This window comes from Nymphaea colorata, chromosome 3, assembly GCF_008831285.2.
Source record: "Nymphaea colorata isolate Beijing-Zhang1983 chromosome 3, ASM883128v2, whole genome shotgun sequence".
NCBI classification, from domain to species: Eukaryota; Viridiplantae; Streptophyta; class Magnoliopsida; order Nymphaeales; family Nymphaeaceae; genus Nymphaea; species Nymphaea colorata.
The window spans coordinates 20,777,332-20,798,719 of NC_045140.1; the positions used below are offsets into that span (position 1 = coordinate 20,777,332).

Genomic DNA, 21,388 nt, shown 5'->3' on the forward strand with positions numbered 1-21,388 from the left:
GGGATAAAACGTGTGAGCTCTAGCATCACCAGTATTGAAAGGTCGAAGTTTGAACAAGGAAATAATGAAACAGTATGGTTCTAAAGAAAAAGTAAAAGGTGAAAGGAAGAGAGGAAAAGAAGATCATGGTGATAGGTATTTCTTTCAATAAAAGGTGAAGCTGTTGTTTTATTATTTAATACGAAAAGCCCAATTTTAGGTGTCGGCCCGTACCTTTGGGGTCCGTGACACACAAACTAACAAAGCAGACGGGGGCGGCCTTTATTGCTACCATTGTTGTTATTATTAGCATTATCATTGTTGTTCATATCAGTAAATAATAACATTATATTATAATCGTCACAGTTATTATTCTTAGGGAGGGGATCTTTTTTCTGGTCTCTTCCGCTCCCTACTAAAGCGATAAACATGAGGACGCGTCGCAACAAAAGCTTTGCTTTTCCCTCCCTCGCCCGAAAGTGACAAGATTAACCCAATTTCCACAGCTCCAACTATTCATGTAACTTTCGCCTCCCCACTTCTTCTTCTTCTTCAAGTGCAGAAAATGTTGCTGTCTTGACGACGAACAAATCAAAATCTCCGTAGCGTCCCATACCAGCACCATCGCTGCAGCGTCTTCAACATTCAACGTCCCGATCGATTCTTCATCTACCACAGCAAAATTACGGCCGCTTTAATCTTCAGTCTGTTGCCGATCAAAGCTCGAGATCCACTGCCAAGCAACTAGCAGAAAACCTTTCTTTTTTCTTTTCTAGAAAGCTCTTTCATCGCCAAAGTCAAAACCAGGCCTTCATTTTCACCCCCACATAAAGTACAACACGCTCATAATTCACCACACCAACCTATGGGTCGAAGCCAACCCCCCACACGTGCCAACTTGTTCATCTTTAGATCCTTGCATGTGGTCCACGCACTGGAAGTCGAGCGTGTGGGAGGTGAGCTTCACGTGACATCACCCTTGAGAGAGAGCGAGAGAGAGGCACCCAACCAACTAAATTTGGGTTTACAGTCGGATGCCAAAATAATTTTAAAAGATGAAATACGAAACTTCTTATTGATATTGATGTGGCCAAATAGACCCAGTAAACGTTGAAGCAGCAAGAGAGAAAGATTGATTTGGATTAATTATATAAGCAGTACGCCGAATTCATTCAAAGCAAGATATGTATTTCGCATAATACACATTACTTTAAATCCCTATCGGACAAAAGAGAGAGAGGAAGGGGAGCATTCTGACGTATTAGTTAACATTATTATTATTATTGTACTAGATATAAAAACAAGGAATTGGTAAAACGAAGGAATAAGATTTTATATATAAATTAGGTATGCAAATTTTGATATGGTACCTAAATGTGTGATGATGACGAAGATGGGTGCCCTTCCAAACCCCCTCTCTACTTTCTTCCCACTTCTAGCCACACACTTACAATGCATGGATTAACCAAACCCTACGGGCGGTTAAATGTGACTTCCCGCTTCTCACATCCCAAACTTCATCCTCAAGCGTGCTTTCTCTCTCTCTCTCTCTCTCTCTCTCTCTCTCTCTCTCTCTCTCTATATATATATATATATATATATATATATATATATATATATATATATATATATATATATATAGTTGACCCTGGAAAGGTTAAAGAAAGACAATCGTGGAGTTTGACATTATAAATGACGAGGTACATTTGGTTAGGAAGTTGAGATTAATTGTTTAATTGTCTGCAGTTTTTACTTGATTAGGATATTGGGGAAAGAAAAGTCAAGGAGAAGTAACTTTTGGTTTAATATGAGAGAGAGAGAGAGAGAGAGTCTCATCAATGGTTGTCGATTTGGAGATAAGAGTTATCTTTCCATGCCTTAATCTTTTAAAAGAAGAAAGATTTGCCGCCAAGTATTTGTTGGTTTCTGCAAAAATGGCTGCAGTCGAATTCAAGAAGTGCAAAAATGCTTTTGTTGGGAGTTTTCATTCCCGTACCTGGTGTGTGTTGGTTTCATCCTTCAGTAATTTCTTTTTTTTTTTACTTTGACGAAGAAACCGCTCGATCTGTTGTGTTGCAGGAACTCGTTCATTCGCTTTATGTTTTGAGTTGTATTTTGATATTCTTTAAAAGATTAATTTACTTGGGAAATATCACAATATATCTTCTAGAAATCAACCTCTTCTAGTTATTAGCAATCAAAAGGATCCCAATTCTTCTGGTGAAACTAAATTACTAAGACGTTGTTTGTCGCCTCCGAGTACTGTATCATTTCCTAACGGCTATTCATTCTTATAGACAAGAGCGAAAACGGTAAAAGGCAGTCTCTCTTTCAGAGAGGTTGATCATGGCACATTAAAAACCATTAATGGACCAGACAGTCATTGACTCATCTCAACGGATTCGAGCGCAGCCATGATAATTTCTCAGTCTACAGAAAAGAAAAGAGAGAAAAAAGAAGGAAGACAAAAAAGCCAAGGCTAGAAAGAAAGGGCATGTCTGTCATGGATAAAGGCCATTCTAGCTAAAACCTGACCGTCTTTGCGTCCTTTCCATTCTTTTGTTTTTTTTCTTTTTTCCTTTTCATTTTTTTATCGCCATCAGAGGAGGAGGAAACGTCATTGCAGGCTGCAAGTGAGGGGGTTTATGTCATTTAATAGCACGATTGAATTATCATTTTCCTTTTGTTATGGGGTTCAGCGGATTAAGAGAGAGAGAACAGCGACCTCGACTGTGCTGTGTCTGCAATCAGTTCCTTGCTCTTAATTTTCTATCCTCATTTTGCTCTGCATCATTTTCAGAAGGCGATGGTCTATTTCCCCTCTGCAAAAGGGAGAGATAGATGCATCCGTAGGTTCGATCAATAGGCTAGAGAGAGAGAGAGAGAGAGAGGTTGTCTGCTGTATAAGAAGAGAGCAAAGCGGAATAAAATAAAAGAGAGGAAAAAATAAAGCTACCAGTCAGAAGGACAACGATGTATGTGTTTTAAGGCTCCTGGACGCCCCTCCTGCAACTCTCATGAGGTAACATCCCCCCTCAAACCCCCTCTTTCCCCCTAGCTAGATAGAGAGAGACAGAGAAAAGAGACGATGATGATGATGATGAAAACCCCTTGTTGTATTTGTTGCCTGACACTGCTCTTGATGAAAACCAAGTATGGCTTCTCTCTCACCTCCTCTAGCACCTACCCACCTGAGTTCCCTTGTTTCTTTTCCAGGCAGGTTCTCCCCAGATGACATGGTTGTGCTAAATCCGCTGCCACCACCACTACCACAGTCGCCGCCAAGGCAAAGCCACCACCGTGCGGAGAAACCACAAAGGAGGAAACAAACAAAAGGCGCAGGAGAAGCGGCGGGATCAACCAGCAGCAGCAGCATAGGTGGGGAGTAAGGTGTAAGAAGTTCTGAATTCTATGTCCGAGAGCCTGCAAGAAGGAGGCTTCGGATTCACCGATGGTTTTGGGAGGCCAAGAGTCCGGAGCCACCAACAACCCCAAATCCAAGCACCCCACATCGCTCAGCAACTCCGCCGTGATAAATTGAGATTCTTCCCGGGAACGTCTAGCCTCGACAACATCCTGGAAGGTCACCAGCAGCAGCATCTGCAGCAGCAGGATCCACACATCCAAGGCTACGAGAGCTCAAGCATGATGCTCTCGGAAATGTTCAACTTCCAACCGGGAGCAGATCTGCTCGGCATCCCCTCCCATCTACATGGAAAGCATGGAAACATTGTGAATTGGAAGAGCCACAACAGTGGCAGCGGCAACGGCAACAGCATCACCAATGATTGGTACAGCGGTGGTAGGCAAGCCGGGGTCTTGAACCCAAACCCCCACCCTCACTTGACTTCTTTGGGAGTATCAAAGGAAAGCGGTGGCAACAATAACCACGCTGGCCATGATGATGATCATGATAACATCAACAATAACGTTAGCAATAACAATAACACCGGCAATAGGCATGAGAATAATAGCGGTAATAATATAGGGCATCATCAGATTTCCAGCATAAATGCAGATGCGGCAGCCATGCAGCTGTTCCTGATGAACCCGGAGCCGGAGCAGCCCTCAGCACCACTTCACATGCTTCTTCCCGGCCCCTCCGCGGACGCCCATCAACTCCAGCAACTGCATCACAACTTCTCGCCCACCACCGCCTTTTCGGCCACTGCCAACAACGTGATTCCGGCAGCCGTGCAGCTGCAGCAGTTGAATTGGGGCGGAAGCGGCGCAGCTGCAGCCAGCAGTGGCGTTGGGAAGTTGAGGAATTGGGGAGGGGGAGGTGAAGCAGAAGGCGGGAAGATAGCGGAGAATCAGGGGCTTTCGCTCTCTTTATCATCGCTGCAGCACCTGGAAGCGGCCATGCACGGAGGGGAGGGGGCTGCAGCGGCCGTGGCTGGAGGGAAGGCGGAGGAATTGAGAATGGATGGAGTAGTCTATTACCCTTCTCAAGCTCATCAGAGTGGGCTGTACGCACTGAAGAGCGGTATAGTTGCCAATAGTGTTGTTGGTGCTGGTGGTGGCGCTAGTGTGCCGGGCCTGCAGGCTCTCCAGGTTCACCTGGGCTCGAGCCCCATGGCCTCCGTCTCAATCCACTCGTCTATGATCCTGAGGAACTCCAAGTATCTAAGGGCTGCCCAAGAGCTATTAGAAGAGTTCTGCAGTGTTGGGAGGGGGCAGATAAAGAGCAGAAGGTTAGGGAAGCAGGAGAGCTCTAAATGGGGATCCACCAATAACACGGGGGACACGAACCCTTCCTCTTCTCAATCTCCTCACGCTCCACTGTCTTCTTCTGATAGATTTGAACACCAAAGGAAGAAAACCAAGCTCCTTGCCATGTTGGATGAGGTCAGCCCTCCACATCTCTCCTTTTCCCTCTGTGATTGGATGATTGGTGGCTCGCTCTTTTTCGCCGGATTCCGGCAGCTTTATTAATTGGGGCTGACGAGTTTTGCGTGAAGGGGAAAACGATTACTTGTTTTCTTATATTTAGATTATTTTTGGGGATTGGTCGTACTTGGGGATTTTTGGGACGAAGGGTTTAAGGTAGGTCCAATGAGAAAAGACGACCCACGGCGAGGAAATCTTCAAGAACTAAAAATAAGAATGTTGTTTGGATCAGAAGTGGCACAAAAGCTGCTACTTCGAGAAATTTCGTAGGCCTGCAGAACCAACTATTTGATTTTACTTCGCAGTGTTTGACCTTTCTGGAAAAAAATAATTAAAACAAATGACTGCTCATTCCTTGCTCCCTCCAACTCCAATTTCGTTCTTCTTTGATATTTGGGCACGTTCCTTGCTTCTATATTTAGACCTGCTTGCTTTGGTTGGCCACCCATTTTCCTATTCTACGCCCTTCCTTTCTATAATATCACTGAAAATTCAGGTTGGTTGTTGTGTCTCGGAGAGTGAAACTAACTAATGCTCTAATGTTTTCCTTTTCTTTTTTTATTCCCTTAACAGCCATAAACTATTAGTTGTTAACCGGATACCCATCTGTTTGCCTCTTCTTCTTCATGACGCCCTTGATTTTTGTGCTCTTCTGTTTTCTTTTACTTTTATAAACTTCGAATTCTAATGCTCGTTGTCATATGAATAGAAGCTTCTTATCTTTGTTAACCGAACTCATGCTGTTGTTTTCTAATCGGTACTCTACGCAGATTCGGCACAGGCCGTTCTTTTTTTAAATTTCAATTATGGAAGAGGAATCCCATTCATATCATTGTTCATAATAATAATAATAATAAATCATTAAGCTTTTGGCGTTTTAACTTTGTGGGTATAGTTCTTAATAAACATCTTGGTGTGAGCTTCAGGTGGACAGAAGATACAACCATTACTGCGAGCAAATGCAGCAGGTTGTTAACTCATTCGACTCGGTGTTGGGGATTGGGGCAGCACTGCCGTATACATGTCTTGCTCAGAAGGCCATGTCAAGGCATTTTAGATGTTTGAGGGACGCAATAGCCGGCCAACTGAGGACTACTAGCGAGCTCCTTGGCGAGAAGGACGTGAGTGGGTTGACAGGAATCACTAAAGGAGAGACACCAAGGCTTCGTCTGCTCGATCAAACCCTGAGGCAGCAGAGAGCCTTCCACCAGATGGGCATGATGGAGCAGGAAGCATGGCGCCCACAGAGAGGACTTCCAGAGCGCTCGGTTAACATCCTCAGAGCCTGGCTTTTCGAGCACTTCCTTCATCCGTATGTCCACCCTCTTCCCTCTTCGTAGTTCATCTACCTATGAGAGAGAGAGAGAGAGAGAGAGAGAGAGAGAGAGAGGAGAAAATGGCGTTGCTTTTACTTCTGCTGCTGCTCTTTTTCCAGAGTGGATGTCTGCTTATGTTTCGCGATGTGGAAACGAGGTCAATTTGAAAACGAAATATTGACGAACGGTCAGATTAGAAAATGTTGAATGTGAAAGCTGAAATAAGTATGAACTTTCGTCATAATTGACGCAATTTCTGAAGTGTTGTGTTGGGCCTATTGGCTTTCTGTACCATGATAAGATCAATAATTATGATGATGCTATATTATACAGTCACAGCAACAGTAGTGGTAGTAGCAGTAGCCGTAGTAGACTTGTAGTAGTAGTGATGGTGGTGGAGGTAGTGGCGCTGCAATAGTAATTAATATAGTAATACCGTAGTTGCAGTCACAATGAAAAGTCGTGATTTTTACCTTCTTTTAGGTTTGGAAAAGAGAGAAAAAGGAAAATTTTTTATGATTGCTGCGGTACTTCATCAATGTCATTACGCCAAGTAGGATCGATCAATCATTCTCAGAGCTCAGACCTTTATGCATTTGTTTTCACGTTGAACGTGGTGATCATCTTTCTCTTGTTTCCAGGTACCCGAGTGACGCGGATAAGCATCTGCTGGCTCGACAGACCGGCCTATCTAGAAACCAGGTTCGTCATCTCCCTCTCAGAAATTTTTAAAAGAGCTAAAAAGAAGAAGCATTAAAAAAATGATCGCTTGAACACAGTGGATGAGCTTAAAAAAGGGTGAAACATATGCTGAAAGAGGCGTCTTTTTCTTCTCCCACTGGGTCTTTTCTTGGGTACTGCTGTTTGAAGTGCTAGAGCAGGAATTCACTCTGTGACGGTTGTGTTACATTATAATATTGGGATTGCTTCTCTCGATTCTACCGTGGTCTATGATAATTCATTGTCAGCATCTTGCTAACACCAAACCAAAAGATTGTCTCTTCTATTCTAACAAGTATTCTTTTTTAATGAGTACACGGGACCCTTCACCTTATTTAAATTTATTTTTTGTTTAGGCTTGCAACTAGGGCTGCTTATGTTTCAGCATACCTACAGAGCTAGAATAACAACAAAACTAGTAGCTTTTTCGATCGTATTTCCTTGCTGGTGGGCTTTTCTTTTTTATACAAGGATCAAACGATAGATGACACAGCCCCCAATAAACAAACGTACTGATCACATCTTCATCAATCCACTACAAAGAATCTTAACCTTTTCTTTTGTGGGTATTGTTCCATACACAAGAACATGCCCAAAACTGAAAGGGGTCTGCGAGAGCATGCACGAAGGGTGGTGAATCAACCCCACGTTTGTCACTGTTACAGTCTAGCCGTTTTTCTTCCTTTTGTTTTTGTGGCTTTCTTTTTGGGGCATTGTTCCAAAAGCATGGACAAAACCACATACTGAAATGGGTATTTGGAGATCTGTATGACATAATGTTTGTCGCTTGCTACAGGTGTCCAATTGGTTCATTAATGCCAGGGTTCGGTTGTGGAAACCCATGGTGGAAGAGATGTACCAAGAAGAAGCCAAAGACGACCATGGTGCCTCTGGCTTCGGCTCTGCTTCCGCTTCTGCTGCTGCTGCTGCAACTGGCGCTGGCTCAGCAGCTGCAGAGGGAGCAGCGGGGTCAGCCGGCAAAAGATGCGATGTTAATATGGCAGAAAAGGATGCGACGGCCAATCCTGCTCAGACCGCAATCAATAAACACCCCAATTTGGCAGCAACCCTCGTCAGCATCACCAGCCACCACCACACCATTTCCAGCCAAAACGATCCCGGAAAAGAAGCCGGAAGCCTCCTTCTGGACGACTCCCCACCACAGGATCCTGTTCCTCCGCTCTCCGGCGACTCTGATTCTTTCGAATTCTCTGGCCGGATGCCCGTTGACGCCGAGCCCGGTCTCTCCCTGCCCGTTGGGTACGGTGGTAACGGGCTCTACCATGGTCGCGACCTGAGCCATATATCTCTGACGCTCGGACTCCGGCACGCCGGCGGCTTGCAGGAGCAAAGCCGGTTCACTGTACGTCCCGGGGGCCGAGGGTTTAAAGCCGGGGAGAGCCAACTCCTGCGGGACTTCGCCGGTTAGCTTAGCTATAATGCAGCTGCATTGGTGCAAACTCAGTATTAATGTGGCGCCGGGAATTTTTCTGGTTGCCTGAATTCAACTCGGAATCCAGTGTAGATTGGAAATCAGGTACGCCCTCTGTATACGTATATACATTATATGTACGTGTGGATGTATGAAAGGGATTCTGTATTGAAATTATATCGTGTCGGAAGACACGATCGAAATGCTTAGAATTTTAGGTTTTCTGTAACTCTTTTAAATCCTCTTTGTTAAGTGTAGGGATGTATTATAATAGATTGTTAGAAACAATATCTTCATTATCACCATCAACATCATCCTCTCTCCCCCTCCCTCTCTTTCTCTCTCCCTCCTGTTCTTTGTTAGTTTTAAGTTTTTGCTTCTTGTGAGTCATATGGAACATGAGAAAGCCTCCTGTTCTGGACCTGATCATGAGATTAATTTAGTGGAAACGGCGGTGGATATCTGAGTTTGATGAAGTGATATACTCCTTGAACTGCATTATCTACATGCATAATTACAGGCGCATATATGGAAGATAATGATTTCATGGGCTCCAGCATCCTTCCTTCGGAAACGAAGCCATCTAAAAAATACGACAAGTGCGCAAAGTTTCTTAGTTAAGCTGGCACTGAGCTAATTACATGAGCTGCAAACTTTCCTTATTTTGCGCATTTAATGATGAATATGTTTGCACTGATTGGCATCTCGGTAGAGATCCTGCATCCTTGAAAGGAAAGAGAACTCACAGAAATTTTTTTTATCGTGCTACAATATGCATGCCAGTTCTTTTTGGGTGCAATGATTCCCACATGGGTGCTTTTTCTGAAATAATTTCCTATGGTTGATGCTTTTTCTTAACTACAAACTAGAATCGAGGAAAGGAATCTGTGTTTTGATGCAAGCCTTTCACGTGTCGCCTGTTTATTCCAAAGTTCGCTCTTAGGATTCCCAGCATGTTGCTCACAAAGCATTTGTGCCGTTGCGGTCAGAATTAATTGAACAGACGCTGGTTATTCCAAGAATGAAGTGATTTCGACACGGTATTCTTTTTTTTTTTTTTGGGGGGGGGTTTTCCTTTAAGAAATGGACCAAAGAATTGTTAAACTCGCTCATATGTTTCAATAATTAAAGTGGGCTTAAAGAATTAGAAGTCACTGTCTTTGCCAAGTCATTCTTTATTTTGAAGGCACAAGCCAAACTGGCGAAGAAGCCGTTTTCTTTCAATATCGATCCAAGACCTATTGGCTGCATGATTTGCTACACAATTATGAGCGCTTTAGCCTGTTCTGTATTATTCAAAAATCTGAAATTGACACTCGAAGCGAAGAGCTTCGTTATTAAAAGTTATGTAATGAATCGCCTTAGTCTGCGTGCCACTCGTCCAGTATGATTCATATGCCCATTAAATACGTTGTTTCGAAATCAAGCAAAAAATCCTGGAGATGTGAATTGCCCATAACTTAAACACTTGGATTGGATTTCGTGCCACCTTCTATTGCCAATCGTACTCCCGTTCAAATGTATTTATTCAATCAAGCAAAAGTCCCTAGACATGGATGTTGTTGATTGCTGATAAATGATAAGCTACATCAGGCATTGAAAATGTTCCGTACAACCCAATTCATTGCTTATATTGAATATATTAAGTGGTTTCGTACATGATCAGACCTATATAATATTTGCTCTTTAAACTGTCGAGATGCTCAAGGCTCAAAAGTCTATGTCCTCAACTAATTTTTGCATACATGCAGGAACTTGTTAACCTCATTTGTAGAAAAACAAATTAAGCAGAAACCTTCTTCTCCTCTTCCTAATGCTAGGCCTTGGCATGCGGATCATAGATTACCTGGCCAATGAGTATACGCTGAGTAGCAAAAGTAAGACCGATAATCTTGCCCTTTGAGGTTCAAGTCAGGAACTTGGTGCATGTTCATGTAATTCGATAGAAGTGTTGTTCCTAACCCTAGCATGTTTATTGAAAATGAAAGCAAGCATAGCATTCGTGATGTAGTGAAAAAATTTAACTAGCCTTTACATATCTTGGGATGGCCTCTTTCTAGCTATGAGGGTTAAACCAACCTCCTCCAACAGCCGATCGTGGTTGGCAATTCTCTCAAAATCAATGGAATGCCCATATATTGGCTCGAATTTTTATGGCAAAGCCTAAACTGGACCTCTCGATGATGCACGTTGCCTCTGATGTGACTCAAGCCTTGGCCAAATTAATCAAGGAGCTCGGCTATATGTAGCGGGCCTTTAGATTTAACATACTGAACTATATGTTAAGGGTAAACATTTTTCATTAACATGCTGTATGTAAAACTGTCTTCTCAATGCCCGTACCAAATTCTTCCAATTATAGCAAGAAATGGTTTTGTCATAAAAATTTGGATGTTACGTCCCATGGGGGTGGAGTATATTTGGTTATAAAATGTCAATGGTTGTTGAAGCATGGGCATATTTATGTGTCTAAATATACATACAACTTTAGAATATTGTACGCACACATGCATGCGCAAACTGTTAGTTTAACGTGAAACGTTTCCTCTATTTTGCTAGAAATTGTTAGGGTTTGCAAAAGGGAACCGATGTGGTAAGAGGCTTTAGCTTTTTTCAGGGAGATATGTATATATACGGCAGGCAAATTAAAGATCTGACTTCATTAATTGTCGTCATTGTATCAGCAGCCTTATTGATGTACAATTCTTGACTAGAGTAGAGTAGGCTCAGCTCGGCAAACTAAAGGCAAGCGCCTTGTATAAATTTGACTTGCTGTCAATTATTTAAGTGAACTGAACGACTATCAACCCCTTTGCTCCTCCTGCCGGGTGAGCAGAACTTTAAATTTTTTAGCCTCTTCTTTTGCTTCAGCTAGAGCGTAGAGGTTCAACGTACAGATAAAGCGTTTGATGGACCTGATTCTTTCTCATCCGTCAGTTCGCGAATTAATTGTCAATTTAATTCATCTGGTCGATGGCACCCAATTACATGCTCTTACCACCGCCATTCATTCACACAGCTTCCTGTCATGCTTCGTTCCCTAACTTTTGTGTGTACATTGCTCTCATCACAGGCATGAATTTATTGAACATTACTGTTAACAATCCGCCCGCATGCGTGATCTTCATTAAAGTTCAGAAGATGGCTATAACTTTTACGACAGTAATTGAAAGAAGAAGAACGTTTATTGGATACCCCCCTGCCTTGTTATAAGCCAATAGTAAATGGTTCGCTGCCTCGTTGGTATTCTTTGAGAAAGCACCTTATGTTTTTTAACCTTTCTGTTGCCCCATTGTTAGCTTATGCAAGTTCAGATGTCGCTAGAGCTGAAACCATGTCAGGGTAACAAAAACTATGCTCCAAGATCAAATAAAATAAAATAATTAGCTAGGTGCTCTCTCTCTCCCAATGTTTTCAGCCCAATTTTTACGTGGCATACAAGTGATGTGACATTGTGCTTTGGGGGATGTAAGCTTTAAGTAAAACATTTGGCGTTCATATCCATGTCTCTTTTCAAAGACAGCCAAAAGTGAGTGGGTTTTCCATCCTAACCTACTTTCCCACTCTCGCACAAGAAGGGGAGAAAAAGGAAACCCATGTTTGAAGCTTAATGATCATTCGGTCCCTTTCATTTAGACCAAGGAGTCAAAGGCAAATTGGTCATCAGAATCATGGCATTTTGCTTTTTCTTTTCAGATAGAAAATCTGTGCCGAGATTGCAATTGTCTCCTTGAATAGTAGGAATATGTAAGTTGGGGAAATATCATAAGTTCTCATGATTTACTTAACAATCCCTTGTGTTTGAAACCTCTCCAATTTGAAGACACGTCGTTAAGGATCTCAACGGCTTTTGAATCTAAATTGGGGTTCTGGCCACAAGATAACATATTATACCAGATTATATTTACAAGGAATAAGATATAGAGTTAAACTAACCACCAGTAGGAATATAGTCGGGTCAGTATACTTGTATAACAGATCTGTATAATTAGGCTGGGCCTTTTTCCTAAATATAAAGTCATAAACAAGTAGTTCTTGTCATTTTGTTGCCTGTTTTGCATGCACAAGGAATATTATTTGCGCCAAGAGAGATGCACCCCAAGCGGGTGTTGAGCTCTGGACCTTCTTCAATGTGAGTGCCTTAATTTCTTTTGAAAATGAGGTGACACTTATTTCGTTTGTATTTGACATCATTTTCTTTAGTATACAATTACCACTTTACACCGTCTAAGTGACACAAATAAAAAGGGAAACTGCGGACCAGGTCTTTCAGCGCCGCACTACTGGATCTCACAGTTGAGCTGAATATGAACATCAGCGAATGGCTTATGCAAATTTAAATAACTTAATTGTTAGATTTCAGTTAGATTCCAAAAGCTCGAAATACCCTTGAAAGAAAGGAGAGAGAAATGGGAGAGGAGTGAGTTTCCTTGAATGGAATCCTTCGCCTCTTTTGAAGGATATTTCAGAACATTTGCTTCGATGTTTACTGAATTTCTATTATTTGATCTCTTTATGATCGTTGGCTTGGATGATTTTGATCAAATTTGACATGTCACTACATGTTTATAAAGTGAAATGCATTTTACTTAATTCTCTTACCACAAGTGCCACTAGCATTTTTAACCCAAACATACAAACCAGGTTTCAAGATTTGATAGAAAAACCAGGTTAAAAGCGTTCATTTCTTACTGCTACACATTTGCGTTTTTCGTTTGCTGAGTTGCATTTACTTCATTTGTAGCTGCTCTCTCCCTCTGCTTCCCTGTCTGATGCTGAATTTAATTTCATTATTAATCCACCATGCAACTTTTACTATGAAGCTGCTGCTATCAGCAATGGAAATTGGTCATCCATGTCCACCCTGACTTAATCTGGTTCGTTAAAGTTTCTTGAGCATCCTGCTTTCAAAAAAACGGTGGTAGTTTGTGATTGCCTAATTGAAAACTTGTGGCATTTTTTCATGAAAATTTGACAAAAAGGAAAAAAAAGAAAATTAAAATACTGGCATCATGTGTTTCCGAGGGAACTAACAGACGCCGCACCACTGTCCATATCAAAACATCATTGTGGTTGCTCGCCAGAGCAACAGAATAGGACATCTTCAACGACGAGCAGCAAGTTCTGAGACAGTAAAAGTGTATTTTCATTGAAAGTTCGATCCATTTCACCCTTTCCTGCCCAAAAGCGGCGTCTCGTTAATTTTTTGTTTTGTGACCTAAGCTGTCAAATGAAAGTTTTCGGAAGATGGGCACCTTCCTGTCATATCCATATTAGTTGGGTGTATATATATATATATATATATATATATATATATCAAATGCTCGACAAGCCACTACAATTACCGGCACCTTAATCAACAACCAACCTTTTTCCGTGGTGGCATCGTAATTGGATTTTTCTGGAAAAACATGTACTAGACTACACTTGAGGGTACTACAAGAATCAAACGCAGTGTAGTGTTTGTTCCATTGCAACGGAAGAAAAAGGACGCTAAAGGAGAGGGATAGGCTCCTTTTGAATCGCCGAAATTGTAGGACGAACGAGCCTTCTTGTTCCAGCGGACAACCTGGAGACGTTTTGGTATCCATGTGCTAAGTTCCATCTCCTACGTTTGACTACAGGTATAAAAAGTGAAAGTCGTCACTTGACAGAGTGAACTGACGAGTAGGTTGTGAGGATGTGCATGTTTGTGGGGCTATGAAGTCCCCTACTATGTTGCTAGAAATAATCAGTTAAGGTCTAAGCCTATTTGTGCGTTGATTTGTCAATCCCAGCCATCCCGGTTTGCATCTTGCTTTCGAATTTGCAGCCACCCCGGTTTGCATTGTTCTTTTGAATTTGCTGAAACAAAGCAGTTGAAATTCTTAGTAATCTGTGGACGTGACTGTGTTGTTTGGGTTTCATTTATTTGTTCAATTGCATCGTTTCTGTTCTAACAAGACCCAGTTGAAAATCTCCACCTTCACATCCTAGAACCAAAACCTCGAAACTGGAGGATAGAAATTCACCAGCTTTTTCTGTTTCCCCATTTTCACGCTGATTCATGTGCATGTTGATTTGCTTAAACACTTTCTGGTCCTGTAATTAAAAGAAAGATTTTTCTCCAACAAGTACTGGGCATATACTTGCTTTTTAGTAGGCTGTCTCTAAAACCAATCCCTTGGTTTGTGGGGCTAAACTCTGGTTGGCTTTAAGCAGTAATTTTCAAGAGATTGGGCTTAGGACCAGATGAAGGTAACAGTACAACTTTTTAAGTTACTCTTATCATAAAGATGAAAAAGACGACGTAGTTGCAATTCCCCATGGTTCCTTATGCTTTAGATGATGCTAGCAGGCGCTTTCGTAAGGACGAAAAAGAATGATGTACCTGCAATTCCCAACGGTTCTTTCTGCCTTGGACGACACCGTTAAGGGGGCATTGACATAAATACAAAAAGACTACGTACCTGCTATTGCCCTTGGTTCCTCTGCTTCAGAATAAGCCGCTACGGCCGTTATCACGAATGACAAAAAGGTCTATGTATCTGCAGTTCCCCAAGGTTCTTTTTCCTTGATCCAGGAGCACCCTTCTGCTCAATAGATGAGGCATTTCCTCTCTCTATCCCTGCTTATATATTGTTCTTCCGTTCTCTTATTTCGTCAGGAATTTCCAGGGGAGTCTGTCTCTCCCTCTCCCTCTGTCTCTCTCTCTCACACACACACACACGATTTTGAAAGAGCTGCTTTTACAATCCGAGAAGCTTAAGATGCTTGCATCGATTACAATATTTTTATCATGTTTCCGCGACTTTTAACACCGCCAATGTATTAGTTCATCCTTGCTTTCGGAGAAGAGCAAAGCTCGCGTTCTTATTTCATAAAGTAGCCAATCTGAAGAACATGCATGCCATTGAGAAGTCCAATCTTTCATTTATTAAAGGAAAAAACACGCCTATATAATTTAAACTTTCAAAACACAAACCTCTTGAACGAGTCACCGTAGTCTCGTTTCAAAAGTTCCATATTACACACACTTTCAGAATTGGAGAAGCAGCAGCAGCAGCAGCCGATACTCTTCTCTGCTATGAACATGCAGTTCGTCACTTCTGCTTGTTCTGCTACTGACCCATGACATGCAGGCTATCCGCCACACCTCACACTAGTAAGTGAGGTTCATACCTGAACATATTAGTAAAGAAGACAGTCTTCCACAACTAGCTACTGCTTTCTAGCAAACATTGCTGCTCTTCCGAAAAAGGCCTCACAAAGGTTCTTCTCCACCACACCTCAAAGGCATGTTGCAGATTTGGGCAGTTATCTCCAATCTTCAAGAAACTTCCTAACCAAGCAAGCAGAATGCTTTGCTGATTTTCAAGTGGAAGCGTTGAAATGGTGCGACCAATACCTTCTTCTACCAACTTCCCATCAAATGATCTGCACGCATGCAGCAACCAGCTGTAGTCATCAATCAATGGCTGCAACCACTTATCTAACAAGAGAAACCTGGTGTCCTTGGATGGCAACACCTCGCCTCTACCTATTGCTACAAATAGCCTCGCTGTCACACAGCTGACCAGGTGACGTGACACTATTGGGATCTTCGGGTGAAGCATCACCAGTTCATTTTGACTTGACCAAAGATGCACAAACTCATCACCTGCTTGCCTGTCTATTAAGATCTCGGCCAACCATAGAAGATTATCAGCCTGTAGAGCTATTTGCTTCGCGATAGATTCTTTGCTGTATGCAGTTGTATCCGTAGACCTGGCCTCTGCTGCTTGATTGAAGAGAAGCAAGAGCGCATCTAAGCAGCTTCTGCAAGAACTGTAGAGATTTTCATTGCAGACATCTGCTGTTCCATTGTTTGGAAACTTGTATTCCTTTAACAATTTCAATATCAACGTTTTCATCTCACGCCGACCTTTCTCTTCATTTCCTTTGACAACAAGATCAAGTATATGGGAAAGAATACCACTGGGTGTGGTGGTGATTTCTGGAGAAACCCGTCTAAGCAAAGGAGTAACTCCTCGAGCATCAACCTGAAGACCCTGAAGAGAAGTTACGACCTTGTCCTCTTCCTCTCCAACCCATGGCACTGCTTCCAGGAACTCTAGGCAAGACCGGATACCTGCATTGAACCCAAGTGCTTCTCCGACCTGCAGAGTAGCCACTTGTCAGAGTTGCCAATAATGTATAGCATCCAGGTTACTTACGCAATGTGAATTAAGGGGGGAATTAAGCATAAATTGAATATTTTATGGTTTGCTTAATATAGCAGCGGCTAAAAAGAAAAATCCTAACCACAGAAGATGATCCATGAAAATTCATTGTTTTGTTCAGAATTGATTGGCATGTTTCGGGAAACCAGTAGTAGAAACTACTAAGGGTATTGAGAGAAGAAAAGTTGATGTATAAGATGAAAGGGGAAAAAATTTAACCCAGGAATAGTAGCTCCGACAGGAAGCCCTTTGGAATGACCCACCAAGAAACCAAAATGGATTGTGGGGTTTGAAAGCCATCGTTACACTACAATGAACTAAGAATTTTAAACTACATATCATAATAGACGAGTATGAGGAGCAAAACCGAAGCTATTGAATATGATTAATGGAAGACCAAAGCAAGGCACATGATTCGGAAGTAGGATGGCGTCCAGTAGCTCATGTCAAGGTAAAGGGGTATTCAGGAACATTGACTTGTTGGACTTGAAGTGCTTGATGAACAAGGCACCACGATCAATGCAAAGAAGTTGTACTTTGGCAACTAACAGAACATGTACAGATGATGGGAAACTCCACGAAGCCTTTATGAAAAATACCTACTAAGAAAACAAGATTTTTGCAGGATGACATGAAAGGGGGCTTCATTTCACAGTACAAAAGATGGCCCACCGTCCTATTTGTGAGTTTGGTACAAAACATCGGACCTGCTAAAAATGCCTGTACAAATCTTTTTGACATGTCACTTTTCGATTTGTAATCAACCCATAGATACCAATAGAAAATTAATAGCTTCAGGAGCATGTAAAAGATCTGGGAAGGGACTCGACTGCTAAAGCTGGGTCTATGACTGTCAGCAAACATTCCTGCTACCGGTACAAAATTCTTCCAAGCCTTGGACTTGCAGTTGGGAATGAAACATATCCAGAAAGTAGTATGACATGACTTTGTGGCAGACAATTGACATGGATCTCACAAGTGTTTTATTTGCACCGCAAGTGAAATGTTTGTGGAAGCAAAATCTGAATGACAATTTGCTGGTGTGCTGAAACTGAACCCAGTTAAAACTCTAGCTGTTGGAGAGATGAGAAAGAGGGCATAAAGATGTGCAGCTTCCAACACAGACTTGAAACATTCACAACATCAAGGGATGCACATTGGCACCATCAATGGCATAACTTGATGCTAATGAAGACATACAATTTGATTTTGATCAAGTCATAAAACAAACATTCTATATATAATTTTTTTTAACCCAAACTGTTTATATTTGCCTTCTCCACATGTATTACTGTTCTATATATTCCTGAAAATTAGGAGGTTCGTCATCATGCAACATTTTTGCAGGCATATAACATGTTTAAGCGCAACACCTTACTGTACTATAACAAATTAAAGTATCCTCTTCCCAAATCCATGATGCGATTATAACCAATTATCATTTATTAAAACCATTAATACCATTACCATTGTGCTGCAGCACTGCAAAGTCTTATTCCAGTATGAACCTTAAACAAGAAACCTTTTTGTCCGCCTTGCGTCAATTCAAATTTAACCATTGCAAGCAATTTATCTTCCCAATGTAGTTTGTTGGTAAGAACCAAATTTATGAGAACATAAACCCAAACACACTTCTTGAAAAATTTCCACATATTTGTTTTCTCTTGTTAGATTAAGTCGCATGTAGGATGTTATCACAAGTTTTACAAAAATTAATACAAACCACACACATATTTTGTTTTTCTTTCAACCAACAATTGTCATAGAAAAGGTTCCTCGATTTAGTTTTCATTTGTCAGTTCCCAACAATTCACATGGCTTTGTATTCATGATTTCCCTTTCTCATCAGTAATGCTTCTGCTACTCTGTAAATAGTTCTCCCAGTCTTTCAGTCTCCTGCCAATCCAAATTTCAAAGCCAAATGGTCGGCTTACCTCATCTTTGTTTCAGATGTAAAACGATTCAACGAAACACTATTAACTCACCAACAGAGACAGCATTTTTTTTATTTTGTTCCAGGTAGCTTGCCCTTTGCTGATCCTCAGATTTCTCTTTCTTTGCTAAGGTTGGCAAGTCATAATTGTAAATATTTTCTGTTGTATTAGACAAAAATCGTCCGTGTGGATATATGTGTTAGGTAGAAATATAGATAGATAGGTAAGAAAGCAGGCGGGCGTAGAAAGAGGTGTAGATAATGACGTATCCGGCACCTCAATGGCGATGTATCGCCTGCAGAGCTGCAACTAGCAGCATCGGACACGAGAGTTGCAACTAGGCGTATTGAATCACGTCAAAAGTGTTCTGTGTAAGACATACCGCCAGGCACCTATCCTTATCCAAAAGGTAAATCTCATCAATTCTATATGCATCAACATGGAAATTTGGATGTGCTTTTGACACACAAGAGACAATTACTCTGCCAGAATGGACAGGACATGCAGTGATAAAGCAGCTAGGCATGTACCAGAAGCCATGACTACTTTATATGGAACAACCTAAATTATCGGGGGGAAATATAAAAAAAATAACGATATTGCAATAAATGCTAGCGTAGCAGCTAGTTACCCTGATTAGAAACAAAATGCGCATTATGAATAGAGGAGATAGACAGAGGATTAACCAGAAAAAGCTGGCAGTCTCTTTTCCGACGAATTTTTTAAAGTTTGAGATCTTTATAGTCTACCGAATGGCAAGAATAAATAATTCGTCAAGATCACATCAAAATCATCAGATAAGCGGGGAAGATCGTGAACTAAAAAGAAACTGACAAATCTATCACCATACATACTGGCGCTGAAGAAATAGAAGGAGAGGAATCCTATTCGCAAGTGAACCCATTCAACTTAAGATCAATTAAGAACAATTTCATGCCTAACCGGATTTAATAGGAACATAAGAAAGCAACAGCTGAGAATGGACTGTACCTTGAGAAGTCGAAGAACCCGAGAAATGCTCTGCTTGATCAGCCTCTGCTTAATGTCTTTGCAGTACATCAAGCCAACCACTTCCACATAAATCTCCACATCTTCACAATCTCCGATCTCAATGCTACAGGGATCGGCCGAGTTCGCCGCAATCTTTTCACCGAAGAAAGTGCTCTTCCCGGCGAGAACGTCCCTATGAACGCTCAACTTAACGGTGAAACCCTGTTTCCCGGACAAAAGTACCTCACAGTCCCTGGTCCCAGCCTCGCCATACTCAACAGACACAACTCTTTTCTCCACCCTATGATTCTCCTCAGGCTCCGGGTTCGGGCATCTCTGTTCATCGGGAACTACCACTCTGGACCTAACAGGAGAAGACTTCGTCTCCTTCTGGTGGTTCTGCCTCCTCATAGAGTTGGTTCTTGGCGACGGGTCCCTCTCTTTTCTTCTCGAGAGGTCGCCCTTTTGAAAGACAACCTGAGAAGGGCAGCACCAGAAACCTTCTGGGGTCACCGCGATCGGAACATTCCTGATCTTGGTATGTGTATGCACCGTTCTCTTCACTCTGAAATCCGCCATTTTTCACGTCACGGTATCCGGTAAACCACTCAAAGTCCGCGAAGCACCCTGAGCTTTGCCATAGTTGTAGAGGTTAAAATCAGGCGTCCACCGTCCTATGACAATGGATAATCATTAAAACTCTTGTGCGACAGGTAAGACTCAAGAACCCGCCATTTTTTGAATCTGGGTATCTTCAAATGAACGTGGAAAACAAATCAAGAAGTCAGAACAAGGGTGAAAGACGAGAGTTCGTCTTCTCTAGCATAGAAGAGGGGCCGATATTCGCTATCTTACTGGCTTCTAGAGTCTCTGCCTGCCGGTGTTGCTAATGATAGCTGGAGGGGGGCAATAATGGCGATTCCCCGAAGGTTTGATGGAGGGAATGTGGGTGCAAATACGGTGTTTTCTTGATTTCAAGGATGCATCCCTGCTGTTTCTCGAAATTAGAGAAGAACCACTAAAAAGATGCCTTCTTTTTCGAGGGAAAATGAGATAACAAACAGAAGGAAGAAAGGACACCGGGTCGACTCGGTACTGCAGAGACTGTCAAACTGTCACATGAATGCCGGATGACTTGGACTCTTCCGCGGAATTCATCATGGGCCCAGTGACTCTAATATTAAAGAGTCAGGCAGGACAGAGTCCTAAAAGCTTTGTTTAGTAATCTACCCCATGGCTGATCCCACTCTCGCTGTTCACTAGTCAAACTTGTTTACACGCTCAAGTCATCTTATTTGTCATTGGTCTTAAACTCAACTGTAATATTACAAACTAAAATTTGTCTTTTTGGGGTGCGGTTGAATTTCATGATATCATCAGATCCCGTTGAATCCGGTAACCTTCAACTTGCTCTAATCTGGCGATGAGAGCTTAAGCACAATATGTGCATGTACTTTCAGCCCTCACATTTAAATTCGAATCCGAGACCAGAAAACAAAAAACAGTAAACCAAAAATAAAAAACAGAAAGCGTGTGTAAGTGGGTTGTTTTCTTTTGAAAATTTTAGCAATGAATTGGGCCACTACTCAATCCTGGAAGTAGACTGTTTTTTTGAATGACTGAGAATCGATTCATAACTCAGAAAACCGAGTCAGTTGGTTGGTTTCTTAAGGCCGCTGAATAAAAGCATAAAAAAGGGGTGTCTACAAATTTGAAAGTAGAACGGATATGTGCCAAAAGGAGGAAGAAACAGGAGGAAAATTACAGAGGCTATGTTTGTCGTGCTTTTTTACTTTTCCTTTTCATGGATGGAATCATTCTTTATCTTCCTTTACTTTGCTTTATAGGCATGTCACTTGCTGGCACAATATTGCACAATCTCCGACTTCTGTCTAAAGTTACCCCCAACATCATCGATTGCTCTGT

General features: G+C 41.8%; 2 protein-coding genes across 4 annotated transcripts; one reads left to right on the plus strand and one right to left on the minus strand.

The window, feature by feature from the left end:
- The first annotated feature begins 2,648 nt into the window (after positions 1-2,648).
- Positions 2,649-8,646, plus strand: LOC116250703 (BEL1-like homeodomain protein 4). 3 transcript variants are annotated; one of them, XM_031624540.2, is made up of 5 exons: positions 2,649-3,001; positions 3,196-4,827; positions 5,796-6,181; positions 6,827-6,887; positions 7,702-8,646. In XM_031624540.2, the coding sequence occupies exons 2-5, from the start codon at positions 3,391-3,393 to the stop codon at positions 8,332-8,334; spliced, it is 2,517 nt and encodes an 838-aa protein (XP_031480400.1). In that variant the 5' UTR covers positions 2,649-3,001; positions 3,196-3,390; the 3' UTR covers positions 8,335-8,646. The 3 variants fall into 3 exon arrangements, with proteins under 3 accessions (XP_031480400.1, XP_031480401.1, XP_031480402.1); XM_031624542.2 differs by lacking the exon at positions 2,649-3,001 and adding an exon at positions 3,009-3,132; XM_031624541.2 differs by lacking the exon at positions 2,649-3,001 and having other exon boundaries at positions 3,008-4,827.
- Positions 8,647-15,229: 6,583 nt separating this feature from the next.
- On the minus strand, positions 15,230-20,525 carry LOC116251043 (BTB/POZ domain-containing protein At3g50780-like). The gene is made up of 2 exons (XM_031625102.2): positions 19,463-20,525; positions 15,230-16,475 (listed from the first exon to the last, which is right to left on the minus strand). Exons 1-2 carry the CDS (start codon positions 20,039-20,041, stop codon positions 15,534-15,536), a joined length of 1,521 nt encoding a protein of 506 aa, XP_031480962.1. The 5' UTR covers positions 20,042-20,525; the 3' UTR covers positions 15,230-15,533.
- Between the last annotated feature and the right edge of the window lie 863 nt (positions 20,526-21,388).

Excerpts from the sequence above, each read along its gene's own strand:
- LOC116250703 (XM_031624540.2), top strand. The coding sequence starts at position 3,391 with ATGTCCGAGAGCCTGCAAGAAGGAGGCTTCGGATTCACCGATGGTTTT. Across the intron at positions 6,182-6,826 it reads TTCGAGCACTTCCTTCATCC|GTACCCGAGTGACGCGGATA; the intron begins GTATGTCCACCC and ends TCTTGTTTCCAG. Across the intron at positions 6,888-7,701 it reads CCGGCCTATCTAGAAACCAG|GTGTCCAATTGGTTCATTAA; the intron begins GTTCGTCATCTC and ends CGCTTGCTACAG.
- LOC116251043 (XM_031625102.2), bottom strand. The coding sequence starts at position 20,041 with ATGGCGGATTTCAGAGTGAAGAGAACGGTGCATACACATACCAAGATC. Across the intron at positions 16,476-19,462 it reads GGGTTCTTCGACTTCTCAAG|GTCGGAGAAGCACTTGGGTT; the intron begins GTACAGTCCATT and ends GCTACTCTGCAG.